General features: G+C 47.3%; 2 protein-coding genes across 3 annotated transcripts; both read right to left on the reverse strand.

The window, feature by feature from the left end:
- Nucleotides 1–342: 342 nt before the first annotated feature.
- On the reverse strand, nucleotides 343–12,433 carry CWC25 (CWC25 spliceosome associated protein homolog). 2 transcript variants are annotated; one of them, XM_023764359.1, is made up of 10 exons: nucleotides 12,244–12,433; nucleotides 10,114–10,286; nucleotides 7,434–7,670; nucleotides 6,729–6,798; nucleotides 5,898–6,025; nucleotides 5,191–5,254; nucleotides 4,383–4,594; nucleotides 3,634–3,732; nucleotides 2,014–2,175; nucleotides 343–1,519 (listed from the first exon to the last, which is right to left on the reverse strand). In XM_023764359.1, exons 1-10 carry the CDS (start codon nucleotides 12,259–12,261, stop codon nucleotides 1,405–1,407), a joined length of 1,278 nt encoding a protein of 425 aa, XP_023620127.1. In that variant the 5' UTR covers nucleotides 12,262–12,433; the 3' UTR covers nucleotides 343–1,404. The 2 variants fall into 2 exon arrangements, with proteins under 2 accessions (XP_023620127.1, XP_023620128.1); XM_023764360.1 differs by lacking the exons at nucleotides 5,191–5,254; nucleotides 5,898–6,025.
- A 1,053-nt stretch (nucleotides 12,434–13,486) lies between these two features.
- On the reverse strand, nucleotides 13,487–16,417 carry CUNH17orf98 (chromosome unknown C17orf98 homolog). Its single transcript, XM_006100763.1, has 3 exons — nucleotides 16,211–16,417; nucleotides 14,501–14,600; nucleotides 13,487–13,644 (listed from the first exon to the last, which is right to left on the reverse strand). Exons 1-3 carry the CDS (start codon nucleotides 16,415–16,417, stop codon nucleotides 13,487–13,489), a joined length of 465 nt encoding a protein of 154 aa, XP_006100825.1.
- Nucleotides 16,418–16,949: the final 532 nt, after the last annotated feature.

Below are 16,949 nucleotides of genomic sequence, written 5' to 3' on the forward strand. Positions count from 1 at the left end.
AGCTCTTTAAGCAGCTACAAAATAAATGTAGCCTTTATTACCAAGTAATATATGATACATTATTAACCCTCTCATAGGGGAAGAGGATGAAGTGATTAAATAAGTAACAAGTTTGTTACTTTCTCTCTGGAGAAAGACTAGGTTTTAAATATTACAGTGCCTTGTGTTATAAGCGCTCAAAAATATAAATCCAAATTTGTTTTAAGCAGAATTAGGAATCAGTAGAAAAGGAATAGCTCAGCTAATGTGTGGGTCAAGGGTGCCTAGGAAAGAGTTCATGGGTCAAATGAGGGCTTGTGGTGAAAGAATAGAGAAGGGAAAGAAGACAGGAGATTGGAACCATAACTTTTTGGGTTTTTTAATAACTGACTAAAAAATAGTAGCAAACAACTTCAGGAAATCTAGAATTATTGTAATAGGATTACTACATGATAAAAGGAAGCCATAAAATATAAACAGCTTCCATTTTTATTTATTTTTTAAGAGCCAGGGAGCATACTGCCAATTTGGTCCTGACTCATAAAATCATTTGACTTCATCATTGCACTTCTCACATCAAAGACTCTAAGCACCCAGCCCCTCCTAAACTAGCTGGATTTGCAAAGGGGGAAAAAAGCTGACCTGCTTACTGTATTACTCAATAACAAGATACAATGCGGTTCCGTTACATAGTAAAGTCACTTACCAAACAAGATATTCTCACAAAGCTAACATTTTTTAAAAAGCATGTAAAAATTACCATTTGTGTGTGCTATATGTATATATATATATATATACACACACACACATACACACACATATATACATACATACATACACACACACACACTATACTTTTACAGTTTGAAAGATAGTCCAATGGTTCCAACAGTTCACTTAGGGATTTAAAAAATATTTTCCCCTTCCAGATTCTTTGTCACTCCCTTGGCTCTGCCCTAACCTGGTCTCACCCTGTCACCTATCTACTAAATCAAGTAAATGTTCATTTACCCTAGTAAGCTCAATCTATCTCAGTGCCTGGAGAGTGAGGTTCCTGAAAGGACTGGTATATGCCGAGGTGGTAGAATAGGTGTGTTCACACAAGTGGGAGGAAAGAGGCATAATACGAATCACAACCACAGGAGCAGCCCTCCAGAGTGGCAGGAGTGCTCACACCTAGATGGTCCAGTGCCCACCATTCAAAACAGTCAAAACCCACTCTGCACCCAGCAAAAGTTGCTGAGGGTCCCCTAAAGCAAGTTCCCAAAGGACGTAGCTGTTTCAGGAGTCAACGGAGGAGAGTCACTTTGAACAGTGGTGGTCTGACGTCTGTGGAAGAAGTCACTTGAACTCTTATAAAGAGAATTTTTAAGGGGTCAGCAGCTTCCCTGGAACATTCAGGAAAACCAGCAAGAGAGGATGGTTTCATCTTTTCATAAAGTTCTTCTCCAGGGCTACCGAGGTTCTCTGTAAAGAGTAGATATTCCGCTTCACCCGGTCCTCCAGGGAGGAGGTGGACGCACTCTCTAGCTTCATGCGGCTGGGGAGAGAAGACAGACAAATGTAAGTGACAAACATGTCAACTGGTCATCTAGCAAAATTAGAAGAAACAGGTTGCTAGCCACAAAACAGCTGTAAAAACACACCCTCTTTTAAGCCCACATATATTACTTTTGCCTCCATCTGGAACTCAGTTATTTAAACCAGATTCAAAGGGAAAATTTATCTGTTTTGGAAAATAGTCAAAGCCTCATTGGAAAAAGACTTCCTCAGCCATGAATTCTTATTTAAAAGGCAGGCCAAGGAGATTCAGTGAAAATACCAATTCACTTCTCCTCCCCTCAAATTAAAAACATCCTGCTCTCTGGCCAGCTCTGGCCAGAAGCTAGGAGTGGTAACAAAGATGGTCTGGAGACTGAGCTCCATGTTCTCTCTACACAGACACACTGGGAACACAAGGAATGAACCAGCTGCCCAACTGCCTTCTTGGGACCATCGCTACGAAAGCCATGGGCAGGAAGCAGATGCACTCACTGGATAAACTTCCCGTCCCGAGAGTCCAGCTTCTCCAGCCTCTGCTCCCTCTCCTCATCCTTCGCGTGCTTCTTAAGGATGTTCAGCCTCTCTTCCTCCCGCCACTTGGCATTTTCCATCATTTCTTGCCGTTTTCGCTCAAGTTCCTCTGATGAGAGCTTTCTGTTGAATACAAAAACCATCCCAACATGTCTACTTCTCTACTAACAAAAAAACCAGAACCACCTCAGGGAGAAGAGAAATCAGGTAGGACCTCAGGTTCTACACCTCCTGCTCTTTCCACAGACATGCCTAACCTACTGTCAAACTCAGGATGAGTTTCTTTCCTTCCAAATACCTTGCTTGGTCAGGCAGGAAGTTGCCAGTCAAAAATAAATCTTTTAGCCCTAGATGGTTTTGCTCAGTGGGTAAAACATCGGCCTGCAGACTGAAGGGTCCCGGGTTCCATTCCAGTCAAGGGCACATGCCAGGGTTGTGGGCTTGATCCCCAATAGGGGGAGCGCAGGAGGCAGCCGATGATTCTCTCTCATCATTGATGTTTCTACCTCCCTTCTCTCTGTCCCTTCCTCTCTGAAATCAATAAAAATATTTTTAAAAAGAAATAAACTTTTAAAAAAAGTTTGTGCCCTGGAAACTTAGAGAATCAGGCAATTAATAGTTAAAAGGGACCTAGGATCCACCTCTCTTCTAACAACATAGTGAATACAAGAGGTTGTGGACTCTCAGTGGTTCTCAACGTTGGCTGCATATCAGAATCACCAGGGAGCTTTAAAAAAAATACTGATGTCTGGCCCTAGCCGGTTTGGCTCAGTGGATAAAGCGTCGACCCATAGATTAAAGGATCCCCGGTTCGATTCCGCTCAAGGACACATACCATACCCTCAGCTGCAGGCTCGATCCCTGGCCCTGGTCAGGGTGTGTGCAGGAGGCAACCAATCGATGTCTCTCCCACACTGATTTTTTTTCTGTGTCTTTCCCCCTCCACTCCATTCTCTCTAAAAGTCAATGAAAAAATATCCTCTAGTGAGGATTAACAACAACAACAAAATACTAATGTTTGGGCCCACACCCAGGGATTATGATGGGGTGTAGCTAGGTAATGGGAATTTTTTTTTAAGCTTCCCAAGTGATTTTAATGTGCAGCCAATTTGTAGGGGCAGTAAAAGGAAGTTCATAAAAGTTGCTCATTCAACTAAACTTCTACTAAGAGCAACTGCAACCCCTAGGGAGAGCCTTTCATGGGCACAGCCTCAGATCCCAGGGCCGCACGCCTATATTCTGTCTGGCCCACTCCATACCCAACTCAAACACAGAGTCCTGTCTGCCCTCAGGAGAGTCCCCTGCTTCCCTTTCAGCTGATGCCTCAAGTAAGGGACACGCTCTCAAGAAAAGCTTTTCTATGGAAATCTTTCAGAGAATTTACAGATGTTGAGAGACAATTAATTTGTCCCTTCAATGTGCCTCCCACTGTGAGGGGCAGATGTTTAAAAGCTGACAAGAAGAATAAAAAAAGCTGGTTGGGCAAAAAGGTGATAGAGATTGTCCACTTTGCCCAGGTTTGAACCGCTCCTCGACGCAGGCCTGCAGGGCTGAAGTTTATCTGCTGGGCTCTTGACTCACCTGGTATATCCAGGTGCGTGCCGCCTTTGGTAGACCTCTTTTTTAGGTGATGGGCTCCTAGTTCGGCCTCTCTCTCTCCTGTTTACCTTAGAGTTGTGCCTATAACAGACACAGAGGGCAGAGAGGAGAAAAGTTTTTTCAACACAAGGGCTTTTATCATGTTCCTCAAACGATGGAAGAAAAGCTAACTGTGTTAGAATTATAATCCAAATTGAAGAGAACAGAGGGCAGAAGTGGAAGGAAAACAAAGGCATAAAGGTACATAGATTTGATATTAAACTTGCTCTAGAGATTCCAAATAGATAAATATGTAGTTCTAGCCTGGCCAGCATGGCTCAGTGGTTGAGCATCGACCTATGAACCAAGAGGTTCACAATTCGATTCCTGGTCAGGGCACATGCCCGGGTTGTGGGCTCGATCCCCAGTGGGGGCATGCAGGAGGCAACCAATCAATGATTCTCTCTCATCATTGATGGTTCTCTCTCTCTCTCCCTCTCTTTTCCTCTCTGAAATCAATAAAAAATATATATATATTTTAAAAAGTGAATTGCAACCACTTTAAAACATTAAAAAAAAAAATGTCATTCTAGGGGCCTGAGCTTTACATTGAGGTGAGGGGCAAATGATGTAAAGGGAGTAACAAAGCAAAGACATTTGGAAAAATGAACAGATATCACCAAAAGCCAATCACCTGTTGTGACCAGCCCCCGGCACGCACCGGTTATTTCACAGTGAATTCCAAGACTCACGTTTTGCTTGGCCTTGGGGACCGTGACCTTCTGTCCGGGGATCGAGACCTCCTGTCCCGGGACCCTCCTTCTCTGGTGCTCTTCTTGCTGGCATGTCTGGGAGGTGAGGGGGAGGAGCTCCTGGACCTGGAGTGATTCTTCCACCCATGCACTCCTTTTGGCTCAGCCATCAAAGGGCCCTGCAGACGCTGGCTATGGTCGGAGTCCCTGATCTGTATCATCAAAGAAAGGAAGAAAGGCTATTCCTAGGAAAATCCAGCACTCAGGAGAAAATGCAGTGAGACAAGAAAATGGATGAGCACTGAGGTTCTGTAAGGAGACAACTGGGTAAACCAATCCCTTCACAGCGAAACTTAGGAAAGTTATCTTCAGAATTATTTAAAAGAGTGTACCCACCCAACCACCTAAACTGGCTTGGCTCTTCACCACAGCCTGAGGAGCAGCAAGAGGCAGAGCATGGAGCACAGGGCCTAAAGTTAAACATACTGAGGGGAAAGAAGGAATCCAGAGAGGTGTGCATTTACTAAACATTACCAACCTGTACACTTAAAATATATACATTTCATGTAAATTATTTGCAGAGGGATGGACGGAATGCCTAGACACTCCCCTGTGGTTTAGCCTCTCTGCTCAGAGGGCCCTCAGCTCAGGGCTAAGGCATGGGCCTGTTCCCCAGCAGCCCCAGTCTTGGCTGCTCAAACTCGCTCCTTCCCACGTTTGAGTGGCTGCTAAAATGCTCTATATCTAAAAGGCTGTCAAGCTGGCACATTCAACAGTCCCACTCCCTTTGCAAAGCCCACGTCCTTACCTGTAAACCATACCCAGGAACTTTGGATAAAACAGAGGAAGAATTTACCATCTTCTTTTGAGACCTAAAACATTAAAACACACACTCATTGGAAAAAAAATGCAAAAAGGTCCAGTTTACATCTCTTGTGCTGAAATGTGCTTCCTGCTTCAATGGTGACCTTTCCCACCTCCCAGCTATGACTTGGGAGTGTGTCTCTCTACTTGGACTGTTTGTGCTGGAAGATGCATCAGCACAGTCATGTTTTTCCTGTAGAAAAAAAACAAAAAACGTGGGCCCAGCTTTTCAGCCCTGATGCCTGAACACATTCTCCTCTCACCTCGTGCTGCTATTCCAGGGACTAAGAGTGAGTCAGCAGTGACAATGCTGACTGCTCCCACAGAGAAGATATACAGAATGGGCCCAGATGGGTCCATTAAAGCATTAAAAAAAAAAGCCTACATAAAACTCGCTTCAGTCTCAGAGAAATCACCAGCTGAGATGAAAGTCATACCCAGGCTGTCTGACCGAAGACCCACAGGGCTATGGGGTCACGCCAAGATCTCCAAGGAACCCCAGTGCTAGATGGCCAGCTCTGTGGGCACAGGGCCGTGTATGAGTTCACCACGGAAACCTCGGGCCCTGGCAGTTCCCGGCATGGAGTAGGCGTTCGGTGTCTGTGGAATGAGTGAATGAACCCATGAGGGAGCCCGCCTCCACACGCTCACCTCCCCCAGCTGCGCTCGTCCTCACTGCTGCCACGATCGCTACTCGAGCTTCTGTGCTTATGTTTCTTGTGCTTCTTTTTCTTCTCCTTCTTTTTCTTCTTCTCCTTTTTTTCCAGACTCATTTGCAACTAGAAAATGCCCAGAACATAACCACACAAGATGACTGAGACCCCTGTCAATCCTTCTGAGTGGACTGGGTTATGCACAAACTACCTAACTCCAAGCCTCTGGATCTACAGGGGGCCAGGACATTATCAGAGCAGCCCTGTCAACAGCGGGAGGGGCTTACCCCTGGTTGTACACAAATGCCCCCAGACTAGTGAACAGAATCTCTGGTGGGTGGGCTAGGAATCTGTGTTTTTAACCAGTCCCTGGAACCACTGCCTAGCACATCCATCTGTCAAAAGAATTCCAACTTCACTGAAAGCATGTGGGAACGGAAAGATCAATCTTTACATTTTCCTTGCCAACTGATCCAAGAAATAATCACATAATATGTCATGTGAATGCTGCATGGACCCTAGAAAGTCTGCCACCTGCTCTCCTGAACACACTGGATGATCATGCTTTCCACAGGCATAACCCATACCCCTCTTTTTCTGGAACCATGCCATCACATGGTACTTTCCCAACCAAAAGACATAAAACAGAAAATCAAGCTTAATTAAGCTTGATAAATTAAGATTGCATAAAATCACCAGGAAAGGTCTCTAAAAGACAAAAATTTTTAAAGCCAGTTTTCCTTCTCGTAAGGTAAGAGTAAATGGAGTGAAGTTCTCATGTTAAAGTAGCTAAAAGATACTCCTGGTGCTCATTTGATACACTACTTACCAATTCTTTGATTTTCTTCATTTTCACAGGATTATTCAATACCTCTCTTTTTTTCTCTTCTTCCTTCTTCCTAAAGAGAGAAAATTATAAAAATCATAACAACTTATTTTAGGAAGGAGATTAAGTCACTCATTCCACTCTCCACAATTCTATGTAGCAATCTTTTTTCGAAAGGCATGTAGGCAGGTCCTAGGTTGAAATCTACATGAAGGTTTTGAAAGCCAGAAACCTTCCCCAAATCTGCATAAGGGACTGAATATTGTGAGGAAAGTCCACACTGTTCCCTGTGGTGCAAGAGAGCTGGTGTGTTTCTTGTTAGGCTTCACACTCAAGGCTTCCCAAATAGTCCGGTAAACGGGGTCAGCCTGTGTGTCAATTGATGGCGGCAGATCTCCAAATTCCCAAGAAGCTGCCCGTCTTCCTCACCTTGCTTCTACCTCGCATTTTTTATTAAGGGACAACAGTAAATGAATAAATCTGGTCTGGTTTAGTCTGGTCTGGTCCACTTGCTAATCTCTTCCCATGTGGCCTATACCAGGCACCCATAATGGAGCCTCCTTCCCAACATCAAGCAGCCCAAATGGAGACAAATTCTTTCACATGATATATAAAAGCTAAGAGGAAACCAGCTGTGACGTGAGAAGCTAAATAACACTTCTACTAAGCATCTCTGTAACAAAACCCCTCCCAGCCCCTCCTCAGTACCTGATGATGAAGAGTGGGTCCTCCCGGATCTTGCTGGCCATGTCAAGGAGGGAATTGGCACCCGAAGGGGCAAAGATAGAGCCTGGGAGGAGTCCTGTCTCAGAAGAACAGCCTGCCTCCTTCTCCTCCATCTTCTCAAAAACGTATTTGTCAATGGGGCGCCCCAGCAAGTACTCATCACGGTTCACCATCCCACCAGGACCCTGGTACATCCAGTCCAATTTTTCTTCTTTCTTCCTAGATCAAGAAAAAAATAGAAAAGAAAATGTAGACACCTACACACAAAACCTGAACACAAAGAATAGATAATCATAGCTGGTCAGAGCAGGACTCATTCTACAGGCACCTAGGATGGGCTAAATACAGTACTCCCCATGGCACACAGGGAGAAATGGTGCCTGCCAGCATGAAACTTACCACTTAGCGAAGATCACTTTCACCACCTAAAGCAATTTATGAGGAAAAACTGTGTTCCTCAACCTGGGGCACAGATCTTTTGCCCAGGGCTTCTACAAAGCTTTTATATTATCCTTTCATTTCTAGAATAATCTGAAACAATAAGCATATTCTGATAATCTCGTTACCAAGACCAATTTCAGTGACCACATATGCAGTTGTGTTCACTGTGTGTTTTGGTGCTCATTGTCATATTGGCACAAGCAGTGACACTACATTTATGGAGACGGTGAAAAAAGACCAGAGATAACCTGATCACAAAACTATGCTTTCACGCCAAAAGAGGGGGGTAATCATGTCACAGTATCATGCCAAACAAATATTTCCCTATAGTTCTGAAAGAAAAAAGTGGTGAGAAAACTGAACCCTCATACAACAGACAATAAAGGCACGCTGAATTCATAAAAGCTTATGTTGAAGCAGCTAATACCCCATTCACACTGCAAGCAGCAATGTTTTCTCATCAAAACAGCATTATCTATAACATTAAATTAACTGTTTTTTAAATATGATTATTTTGTGTGTTTGTTTTTGTTAAAATTATATAACAACCATAAGCATAAAGAACGTCTTCTTGGCTACATCCTTGGACACTTTAAAAAATATTTTTAGTGATTTCTGAGAGAGAGAAACATCAATCCAAGAGTGAAGCATTGATAGGTTGCCTCCTGCATGCTCCCTACTGGGGATCAAGCCCACAACCTAGGCATGTGCCCTGACCAGAATCAAACCAGTAACCTTTTGGTGCATGGACAACGCTCAGCCAACTGAACCACACCGGCCAGAGCCTTTGGACATTTAATTTTTTATTTTAAATATGTTTTTATTGATTTCAGAGGAGAGAGAGAGAGAGAGAAACATCAATGATGAGAGAGAATCATTGATCGGCTGTCTCCTGCACGCCCCACACTGGGATCGAGCCTGGAACCCGGGCATATGCCCTTGACTGGAATCAAACCCAGGACTCTTCAGTCCACAGACCAAATCTCTATCCACTGAGCTAAGCCAGCTAGGGCCGGACATATTTTTTTTTAATATACTTTTTTAATATACTAGAACTGAACTATGGACCTCCTAGTTCATAGGTCAACGCTCAACCACTGAGCCACTCCAGACAGGCTAATAAGAATAATTAATGCCTGACCAGTTTCATAATTCCATTTCTATTAACTGAAACTAAGTCTCACATGCACACAACCTTGAATGTCACAAATCCTCCTGTCATGAAATTATTAAGGAAAAGCCCTGTGTATCCAATGGGGGGACACATGCTACACACTACCCAGGAGACGTGCCCACGAGGACATAAACAAGAAAAATGATAGATGGCCCTAGCCGGTTTGGCTCAGTGGATAGAGCGCCAGCCTGCGGACAGAAGGGTCCTGAGTTCGATTCCGGTCAGGGGCACATGCCCTGGTTGCAGGCTCGATCTCCAATAGGGGGCGTGCAGGAGGCAGCCAATCAATGATTCTCTCTCATCATTGATGTTTCTCTCTCTCCCCCTCTCACTTCCTCTTGAAATCAATAAAAATATACTTTAAAAAAAAAGAGAGAAAAATGATAGATTACTCAAGTTTAGTCTCCTGTAGCTTTTATTCAATTCTGATTTAGAAATGCCCTGCATATTTCATTATTTTAATTTTTCTCAGAACACATTTACTCCCACCTCCTTTCACAAGATGGGTAATTATTATCTGCTACTCCTATCCTCTATTACACGAGAGGAAACAAGTAGGGTAACATCGAGTGGGACTGTCCACAGTCACACAGCTTTCACTGACAGACACACTATCCACCTCCTTCCATGAGACCTCACTGCCCCCCTAAAACGAGCCTGCAATACGTAAACAAACAAAAGCAGGAACGAGGCCTTGACACACACCAGAGGCAGGTAGTAGCAATCACCCTCAGTTGTGGTTATTTGCCAATCACCTACCATGAGCTTGGCCTACACCAAGCCCTCTACATGTTATCTCAGTCCATCCTCCACAAACCTTAGAAACTGGGAACGCTCACTCTCTGGGTCTAGTGAGGTAACCAAGGCTCCCAACTTGCCCCCAATTCATGGTGAGGCTCGTCCATGCAAAGCCAGCCTCAGAACCCAGGTCAGTCTGACTCCAAAACCCCTGCTTTTAACCAGCTACTGTGCAACAGCTGGATGCTGCACCTGTGGGCCAGTCCTGCAGTTCCCTACACACCAGGACACCCTCAGCCCCTGGCTTACTTGACAGCGCCAACATCCTCCGCATAGCGCTGCATCTCCTCCCTGGCCCTCTCCTCCCGCAACTCCCGCTGAAGCTCCTCGATCTTCTTCCGCTCAGCCTCATGCTTCTGCTCAGCCTTCCACACTTTCTCCACATTGCGGAGTGTCTGCGGGTGCCAGCTCTTCTTCAGGTTCTGTGGTAATTGAAAGGAGGGAGAAATAATTCAGGGAGCGTATGGCTGGTAAATACAACTGGCCCTGCCTCACCCACCCCTCTGTACCCTAATCACACCAAGGCAGGCGCTATGTAAGGTCAAGACTGTCTTTAACAATGGCAAGGTTGGCACCCACAACCTCTCACACACCAGGGGGTTTTTAGTCAAGTGCATAAAGCTTCAGGATACAAAAGGCCCTTCCTGAATTCCCTTCTAACACTTCTAGCCTGAAATGCATATAAGTCTGACTTCCATTGGCTATGTCTGAAGGTGATGACAATACAGGAGCCATTGGCTATGTCTGAAGTGAGGGTTGGTGATGACAATACAGGAGGAATGGGGCAAGGAGATGGAAAGGTATAGGCTCTGTAAAGCAACATTCATTGTTATGAACACAGCCTTTTTCCCTTAGGCTCACTTAACCTGCCTCACACTTGCATGGTTTACAACCCCATCTAGTACCTCTTCCAACCTTCCTTCCCAGGAATCTCCCCTTGGTTCTCATCTCCCCCCACCCTTCACCCTTCTCCTCTCCATCCTCCCCAAGAGCCACTGCTCTGGCCCAGCTTTCCCAATCAGGGAGAGTTTCCTGGAAGAAATGACATCTCAGAACAATTATAAATTAACCTGATAATGTAGAAAGAGGGGAGGCAGGGGTAGGATTTCCAAACAGAATAGCGCACACAGGTGAAGGCACAGTGGTGAGAAAGAATATAGCACAAACAGTTCACTGTGGCTGGAGATGGAGTGTAAGCTGATGGGGAGGCAATGTCTAGAGACATTTTTGGTTGCACAATTCGGGGAAAAGGGTGTTACTAGTGGCTAGAAGCCAGGGATGCTGGTAAACATACTACAATCCACAGAACACACACACACACAACAAAGAACTATCCAGCCTTGAATGTCAACAGCACTGAGGCTGGGAAACCCTGGATTAGAGCTTTCCTGTTCCACATACAATTAGGTGGTGAGAGCCTGGGGCGGCGGGGGCTGAAGGGAGTTAATGGGGGGGGAAAGGAGGACATTATGTAATAGTTTCAACAATTTTTTTTAAATTTGCATTTTCCATTAAAAAGAAAAAGAGCTTTCCTGTCTCTAAATGCAGTTTTCCGAAGAACACACCAAATTCGAGGAACCTTGATGGAGTATTGGAACTCAGTAACATCTGACAAACTCCAACAGCTACTGGACAGGTGACTTAATTGATGTGCTGATTCGATTAGCTAAACTTCCAAGAGGTTAGCATTGTCCTGATGTTGCACCATGCTCTTGTGGGTCACTGGCCAATTTAGGGCCTCAGCCCTCTACAAATGAACTATTCTGCTTAAGAGCAATGGCCACTTAACGTATATTAAGTGCTATAAATTCAGGAGAAAACTCTGACACTATAGATAAGAATGCAGCACTGAAGGGGAAACGGAAAAGGTGGACGTGAACATCCTTTCAGGCTTAAAATGGACCCCAGGACATGGCTCAAGGGAAAGAATGGGCATAAACCACGCCCACTACAGCCCAGGACGTCGCTCTGAACTCCTAGCTGAGAAAGACAGATGTGTCCCCAGACAAGATATACAAAATAATGCCTGCGGGACCCGTCCTCGAGACCTGCCTCCTTTCCTACCCATGATTTCAACCCTGGCCCCCGGGCCTTCCCCTGGAGTTTCCAGCCGAGGGCCCCCCTAACACACACACACAAACAACACCTGCCACCATTGGGGACACACCTGGCCCACCTCCCCAGGTCTCCGCTCAGTCCTTCCGTGGCCTTAGCGATCCGTCCCCTCTCCAGGGCTACGGCATCCCCCCCCATACCCCCCAACTTCACCCTCGCGAAAGCGAGGCTGCGTTGCCACGGTTACCCACGCCCACCAATTCCGTCCCGAGCCCAACCCTGTCTCCAGCCTCAGTCCTCCCGGCCGAGGCCTCCCTCACTTACCAGGTCTCCGCCCCCCATGATGGTGGAGACGTGTCCTCACTCCGTGGACCTGGAAGACTCAGGAAGGAGCGAGAGGAAACGTAGAGAAATAGTTCAGGTGCGACCGCCCCCGGTCTGCTCTCGGGGGCCACCGGCGGCCGCTCTCACAGCCGGATCTACATTCTACTTCCGGGAGGGCGTTCCAATACGGCGACGGCGTCGCGGGGTGATGACGTTGATTACTCTGTGACGCTACGTAGCAGGAGCGTCACGTGTGGTGTTGCAGTTCGAGGCCCTCAGGTCGCGGCGTCCGCGGCCTCGTTTTGGGCCCTCGGGTTGGCACCACGTCTGTCATCGCGATGGGTGTGTGCAGACGCCGCTGCTGTAGTCAGTTACGTGGCTAGTAGGCCTCGCCCAGCGGTTCGGTTGTCATGGCAGCGCGCCGCGGCGTCCCTCTCGGGGCTTCCATCGGTGTCTCGCGGGGAGGCCCCAGCGTGGACCCCCCAGCGTGGACCAGCTCCGGTCTCCTCGCCCGGCACCTCCCCCATACGCCCCGGTTTTCCAAACGGCTTTTCAAACCCGCACTCTCGGGGCAGGGGGGGGGGGGGCGGGGGGCGCGGGAGGGTGAATAGTCAATCGGGGGAAAATGAGACATATGTAATACTTTAAACAAAACAAAATTAAGGATTTAAAAAAAAAAAAAAACACGCATTCTCCTCAAACCTCGACACAGCGCCGACTGCCTTAAATCAGATCTACTTTATGGAGGTTAAGTAGAAACAATCAAACCGAAATTCCATCGGCCACCCTGCACCAAACCTTCAGAATGTGCCAGCTTCCCCATTTCCTTTCCCTTAGTTTGCTGTGGCCACCCTGCTTGCTCCATTCGTGATGGAAACAGTAGCCAGCTCTGACCTAGCCCTGCAGATGTCTGGGGGAGAATTGTTGAGGGCTAGGCCGTGTGGTGCCTCCTTATCACACTGGCAAGGGAGGACTGAGGCCTCGCAAGCCTGGCACTGGTTGGCATGGAGTGTACAGGCACAAGCCTGAGATGCACTTTCTCCTCTCACCTCCTCTCCACTGGGGAGAAAAGCTGAGACTAGAGAAACTAGTCCCCCCCCGCCCCCCCCCCGAAACTCAGGGAAGAAACAGCACACTTGGAGGCACAGATTAAAAACAATGTTTATCGAAAATGGTATTGGGAGTTCATCTAAGCACCTGTCATAGAAACTCAGTTCAAGGGGTATGAAAGGAAGAGCTGCTGTTAGAAGAGAGGGAGTCGGGTGACCTCTCCGAAGACAGATGGACACTGGCGGAGGGCTGGGGTGTTTCTGCGGTAGCCAAACCGCCCGTTGTACCCCCTGATCGCTTTCACATCAGCATTGTAGTAGTCATGGCCGATCACCTGCTGGAAGGAATGCCCTGGCGGGTGGAGAGAGAGGCCTGAGCCTGCAGGCAGCCCCCTCTTGCTTTCTCCACTTCCACTGGTATTAGGAAACCAACCCAGCTACAGCTGCTGTGCTCCCCATGTCTAGCGGAGCCTTCAATTCTCAAATGTCTCAAGCCTCTTTACCGAAAAGCCAAGGGTTGGTGAAGTCAAGGAAACAGATGGCTACCTAGAAACCCAACCTCATACCAGGAGGAGTATGAGTAGCGTGCAGGAGGAGTATGAATGGTGTATGAGGGTCAGACATTTCTGGGCTTGGCCAAACTTGCCTTGCTCCTAGAACTGAGAAAATTCCATCCTTGCCTCTGACCCATCTGGAGAACACTGATGTGCTCAGTGTGGCCGAATGTTACAGAGGGTCATGTGACTATAGAGCGTGGCTACAGGGTGGTGGGATTGGGGCGGGAGGAGTGTTTTCCCTGTCAGAAAAATATCTCTCAACTCTCCCATACCTGTTGCTGCTTAACTGTGCCTGTAAAATAATCAGGAGACAGCCTTCCCAGGAGCAATGAGAGGGATAAAGGCTTTAGAGTTAGAAAAGTGGAATCCCAATCCTTGCTCAGCTCTTCTGAGCAAATCACTTTAACTCCCTCGGTCCTAGTTTCCCAGGTTGTAACATGGGGGTGGTGTGAGGGTAAAAAGCACCCGGCATGCAGTAGGTGCTCAGTAACTACCTATGGGGAGTACTGTTTCAGCTTCTGCTCTTGTCTAAGAAGAAAAGCTGGAGGATGCAGTTCCTGGCCCTCTTCTCCCCAAACAGGTCTCTCTGCACCCACTTTCTCTCTCTGAACTGTGGGATGCACACCACCCTTCCTAGGTGGGACCACTTGCCTGCCCCTGCCCAGTTTCTCCTGTTGATGTATTTCTGTTCTTCCCCGAAGATGTGGAAATAATCCACCACCCAGCCGTCCCTTCCTGTACCTCCACGATCCTGAGAGTGAGGAGAGAATACAGAAGACGGTTAGGAAAAAAAAAAGGACTGTCAGCCACCATGCTGAGACATGCACAATGCGGACTCCCCTGTGGCTTGTGGGGAGGGGGTAGAGGTCACAGCCAGGGGTAAGAGGGCCAGAAAAATTAAATATCCTTATGATCTCTATTGCCTCTCAGGGAGAGGCTGTGTAGCTTGACCCTTAGGGGGCTCAGTGTCTGCTGCCAGACAGTTTCCAATTCCAGCTCCGCCACTAACAAGCTGTGTGACCTAGGCCAATGACACAGCTTTTCTGGACCTCGGTGTCCTCAATCAGTAAAAGGAGGGTTGCTGTGAGATTTAAGTGAGATGTTTCAAATAAAGGGCCTGGCATAGTAAAGGTTCGATAAACCTTATCTTTTTTTTAACCTTATCTTCATTTAAATGAAAATAATACCTACCACAAATGGTGGTTGTGACAATTAAGCTACTTACAAAACGGAACAGAAAATTTCAAAAGGGTGTAAGCCATATTCTTTTCAAAGGCCTCCCCATATGACAGCTCCTTCTGTCGTAAAAGCTATATGAGTAAACAGCAAGTACACACTCAAACATGGCATGCACAGATGTGTGTCCATATATACTGGTACTAAACATGCACGTGCACACACACTTGGGATTAAAAAAAAAAAAACCCTAGATTTGTTCATGGAATAACCCCCATTAAGTCGTATTCATACTACTGTGACATATAGGCACCAATATTGGAGGCAAAAGGGGTGAAAAGAATGGAACCAGCCCAATCAGTGTGCTCAGTAGTGGAGTGTGGGCACATGAACCAGGAGGTCACAGTTCAATTCCGGATCAGGGCATATGTCGGAATTGCGGGCTCGACCCCAAGTAGGGCAATCAATGTTTCTCTCTCAGCGATGTTTCTAACTCTCTATGCCTCTCCTGTCCTCTCTCTAAAATCAAGAAAAATATATATTTTTAAAAATGAATGGAACCATTAGCAAATAGCCTCAGAATCTTTGACCCCAGGGAAGTAGTCTGCTGGGGAGGGGCAAACCCCGCCCTTTCTCCCCGGAAAGGCCTGGGGAGAAGGGAGATCCAAGGAGGGTTGGGAGGTTTCAGCTAGAGGTTCCTCGGAGTGAGCCCCACTGTAACTATGACGTCACCGAACAGAGGGCGTGGCACTTGGTGGGTCTTTGTCTTGTTCACTGAGGTCACAGATTTTCGAGCTTTTAGGGAATTTGCAGTGTGAGGTCACCCCAAAGAGCGGGTCCATGACGTCAAAAAGGACAATGAAATCGGTTTGGGAGAAGCGGACTTGGGGCCAGGTTCCCCAGGCTTGCAGAAACCCAAAATGAGATCATTCTCAAGTTCAGGGATAGAAGGTGATTCTGTGAGCCCAGGGAGCTCACGCTCAATGCCTGTCATCACCTGGGCCAGGTCCGTGTGTTCATGAAGAAAACTGAGGTGTGTGTGTGGTGGGGCGTGGGGGGAGAGGGGGAGGGGAACCTCCCTGGTGGGAGGCCGCTGGAGTGAGACGCCAGGATTTGGGAAATCAGTCCGCCACCAGGGACAACCTCTGCAGGCAAACAGTGGGGTGCTTTGGGGAGTGCCTATACCTGACCGGTTTTCTGCAAAATGGGCGGAACCACACGGCTCCTGAAGTACCGACGGGCGTGGTAGTCCTGCTGCGCATTGTAAGGCGGAATCGCAGACCAGACCTTGGGCTTCAAGTGCTCATAGTTGCGGGCCATGGTGCTCAGGGCCACCCCATCCAAGATGAAGCCCTTCTGCAGCCGCAGAGGATACTCGCGCAAGTGCACCATCCCGACCGCCGTCCAAGGACCCCTCTGGTGGGAGTGGGAGGCCCCAGACAGAGCGCTCCCCCGCGCATTGTTACGTGGTCTCAGGACAGGACGCCTGCGACACAAAGCCTATTGTCCCATCCAACCTGGTGGGCGCTTAAAGCTGTGGGGGAAGTTGCTTGCTTGGCCCAATGGGATGAGCAGGAGGCCATGCACGAGACTGAAGGGGAGAAGGGATTACTGAATGCGGGCCTTGTGAGTGCGGTCGGGCCCAGCTTCCCGCTTTCCTTTAAGAGCAAGGTTCTCTGTTCCCACCTTATCATATGCATTTTCCCAACTCAGTTCTGTTGAAAATCTTGTGCCCAGATGGATCAGAAAGAGTTCAAATAGCATCTACTTCCAACTCTCATTTTACAGAATTGGAAGTTGAAGCTAAATTCATTTGCTGGTGGATCCAGAACCAGAATTCAGTCTCCTGACTTCCAGTAAGTGCACTTAAAGCACTTCCTCCCTCCCCACCCAATTCTTCCCATCAGTATTTCTCTTCCTGTCA

This window comes from Myotis lucifugus, unplaced genomic scaffold, assembly GCF_000147115.1.
Source record: "Myotis lucifugus unplaced genomic scaffold, Myoluc2.0 scaffold_329, whole genome shotgun sequence".
Taxonomy (NCBI): domain Eukaryota; kingdom Metazoa; phylum Chordata; class Mammalia; order Chiroptera; family Vespertilionidae; genus Myotis; species Myotis lucifugus.

Coding starts and splice junctions, on each gene's coding strand:
- CWC25 (XM_023764359.1), bottom strand. Junction 7,671..10,113: donor GAGGATGTTGGCGCTGTCAA/GTAAGCCAGGGG, acceptor TTCTTGATCTAG/GAAGAAAGAAGAAAAATTGG. Junction 4,595..5,190: donor TTCCTGGGTATGGTTTACAG/GTAAGGACGTGG, acceptor TTGATGATACAG/ATCAGGGACTCCGACCATAG.
- CUNH17orf98 (XM_006100763.1), bottom strand. CDS start 16,417: ATGGTGCACTTGCGCGAGTATCCTCTGCGGCTGCAGAAGGGCTTCATC. Junction 14,601..16,210: donor TTTTGCAGAAAACCGGTCAG/GTATAGGCACTC, acceptor CCTCACTCTCAG/GATCGTGGAGGTACAGGAAG. Junction 13,645..14,500: donor GAGAAACTGGGCAGGGGCAG/GCAAGTGGTCCC, acceptor TCCACCCGCCAG/GGCATTCCTTCCAGCAGGTG.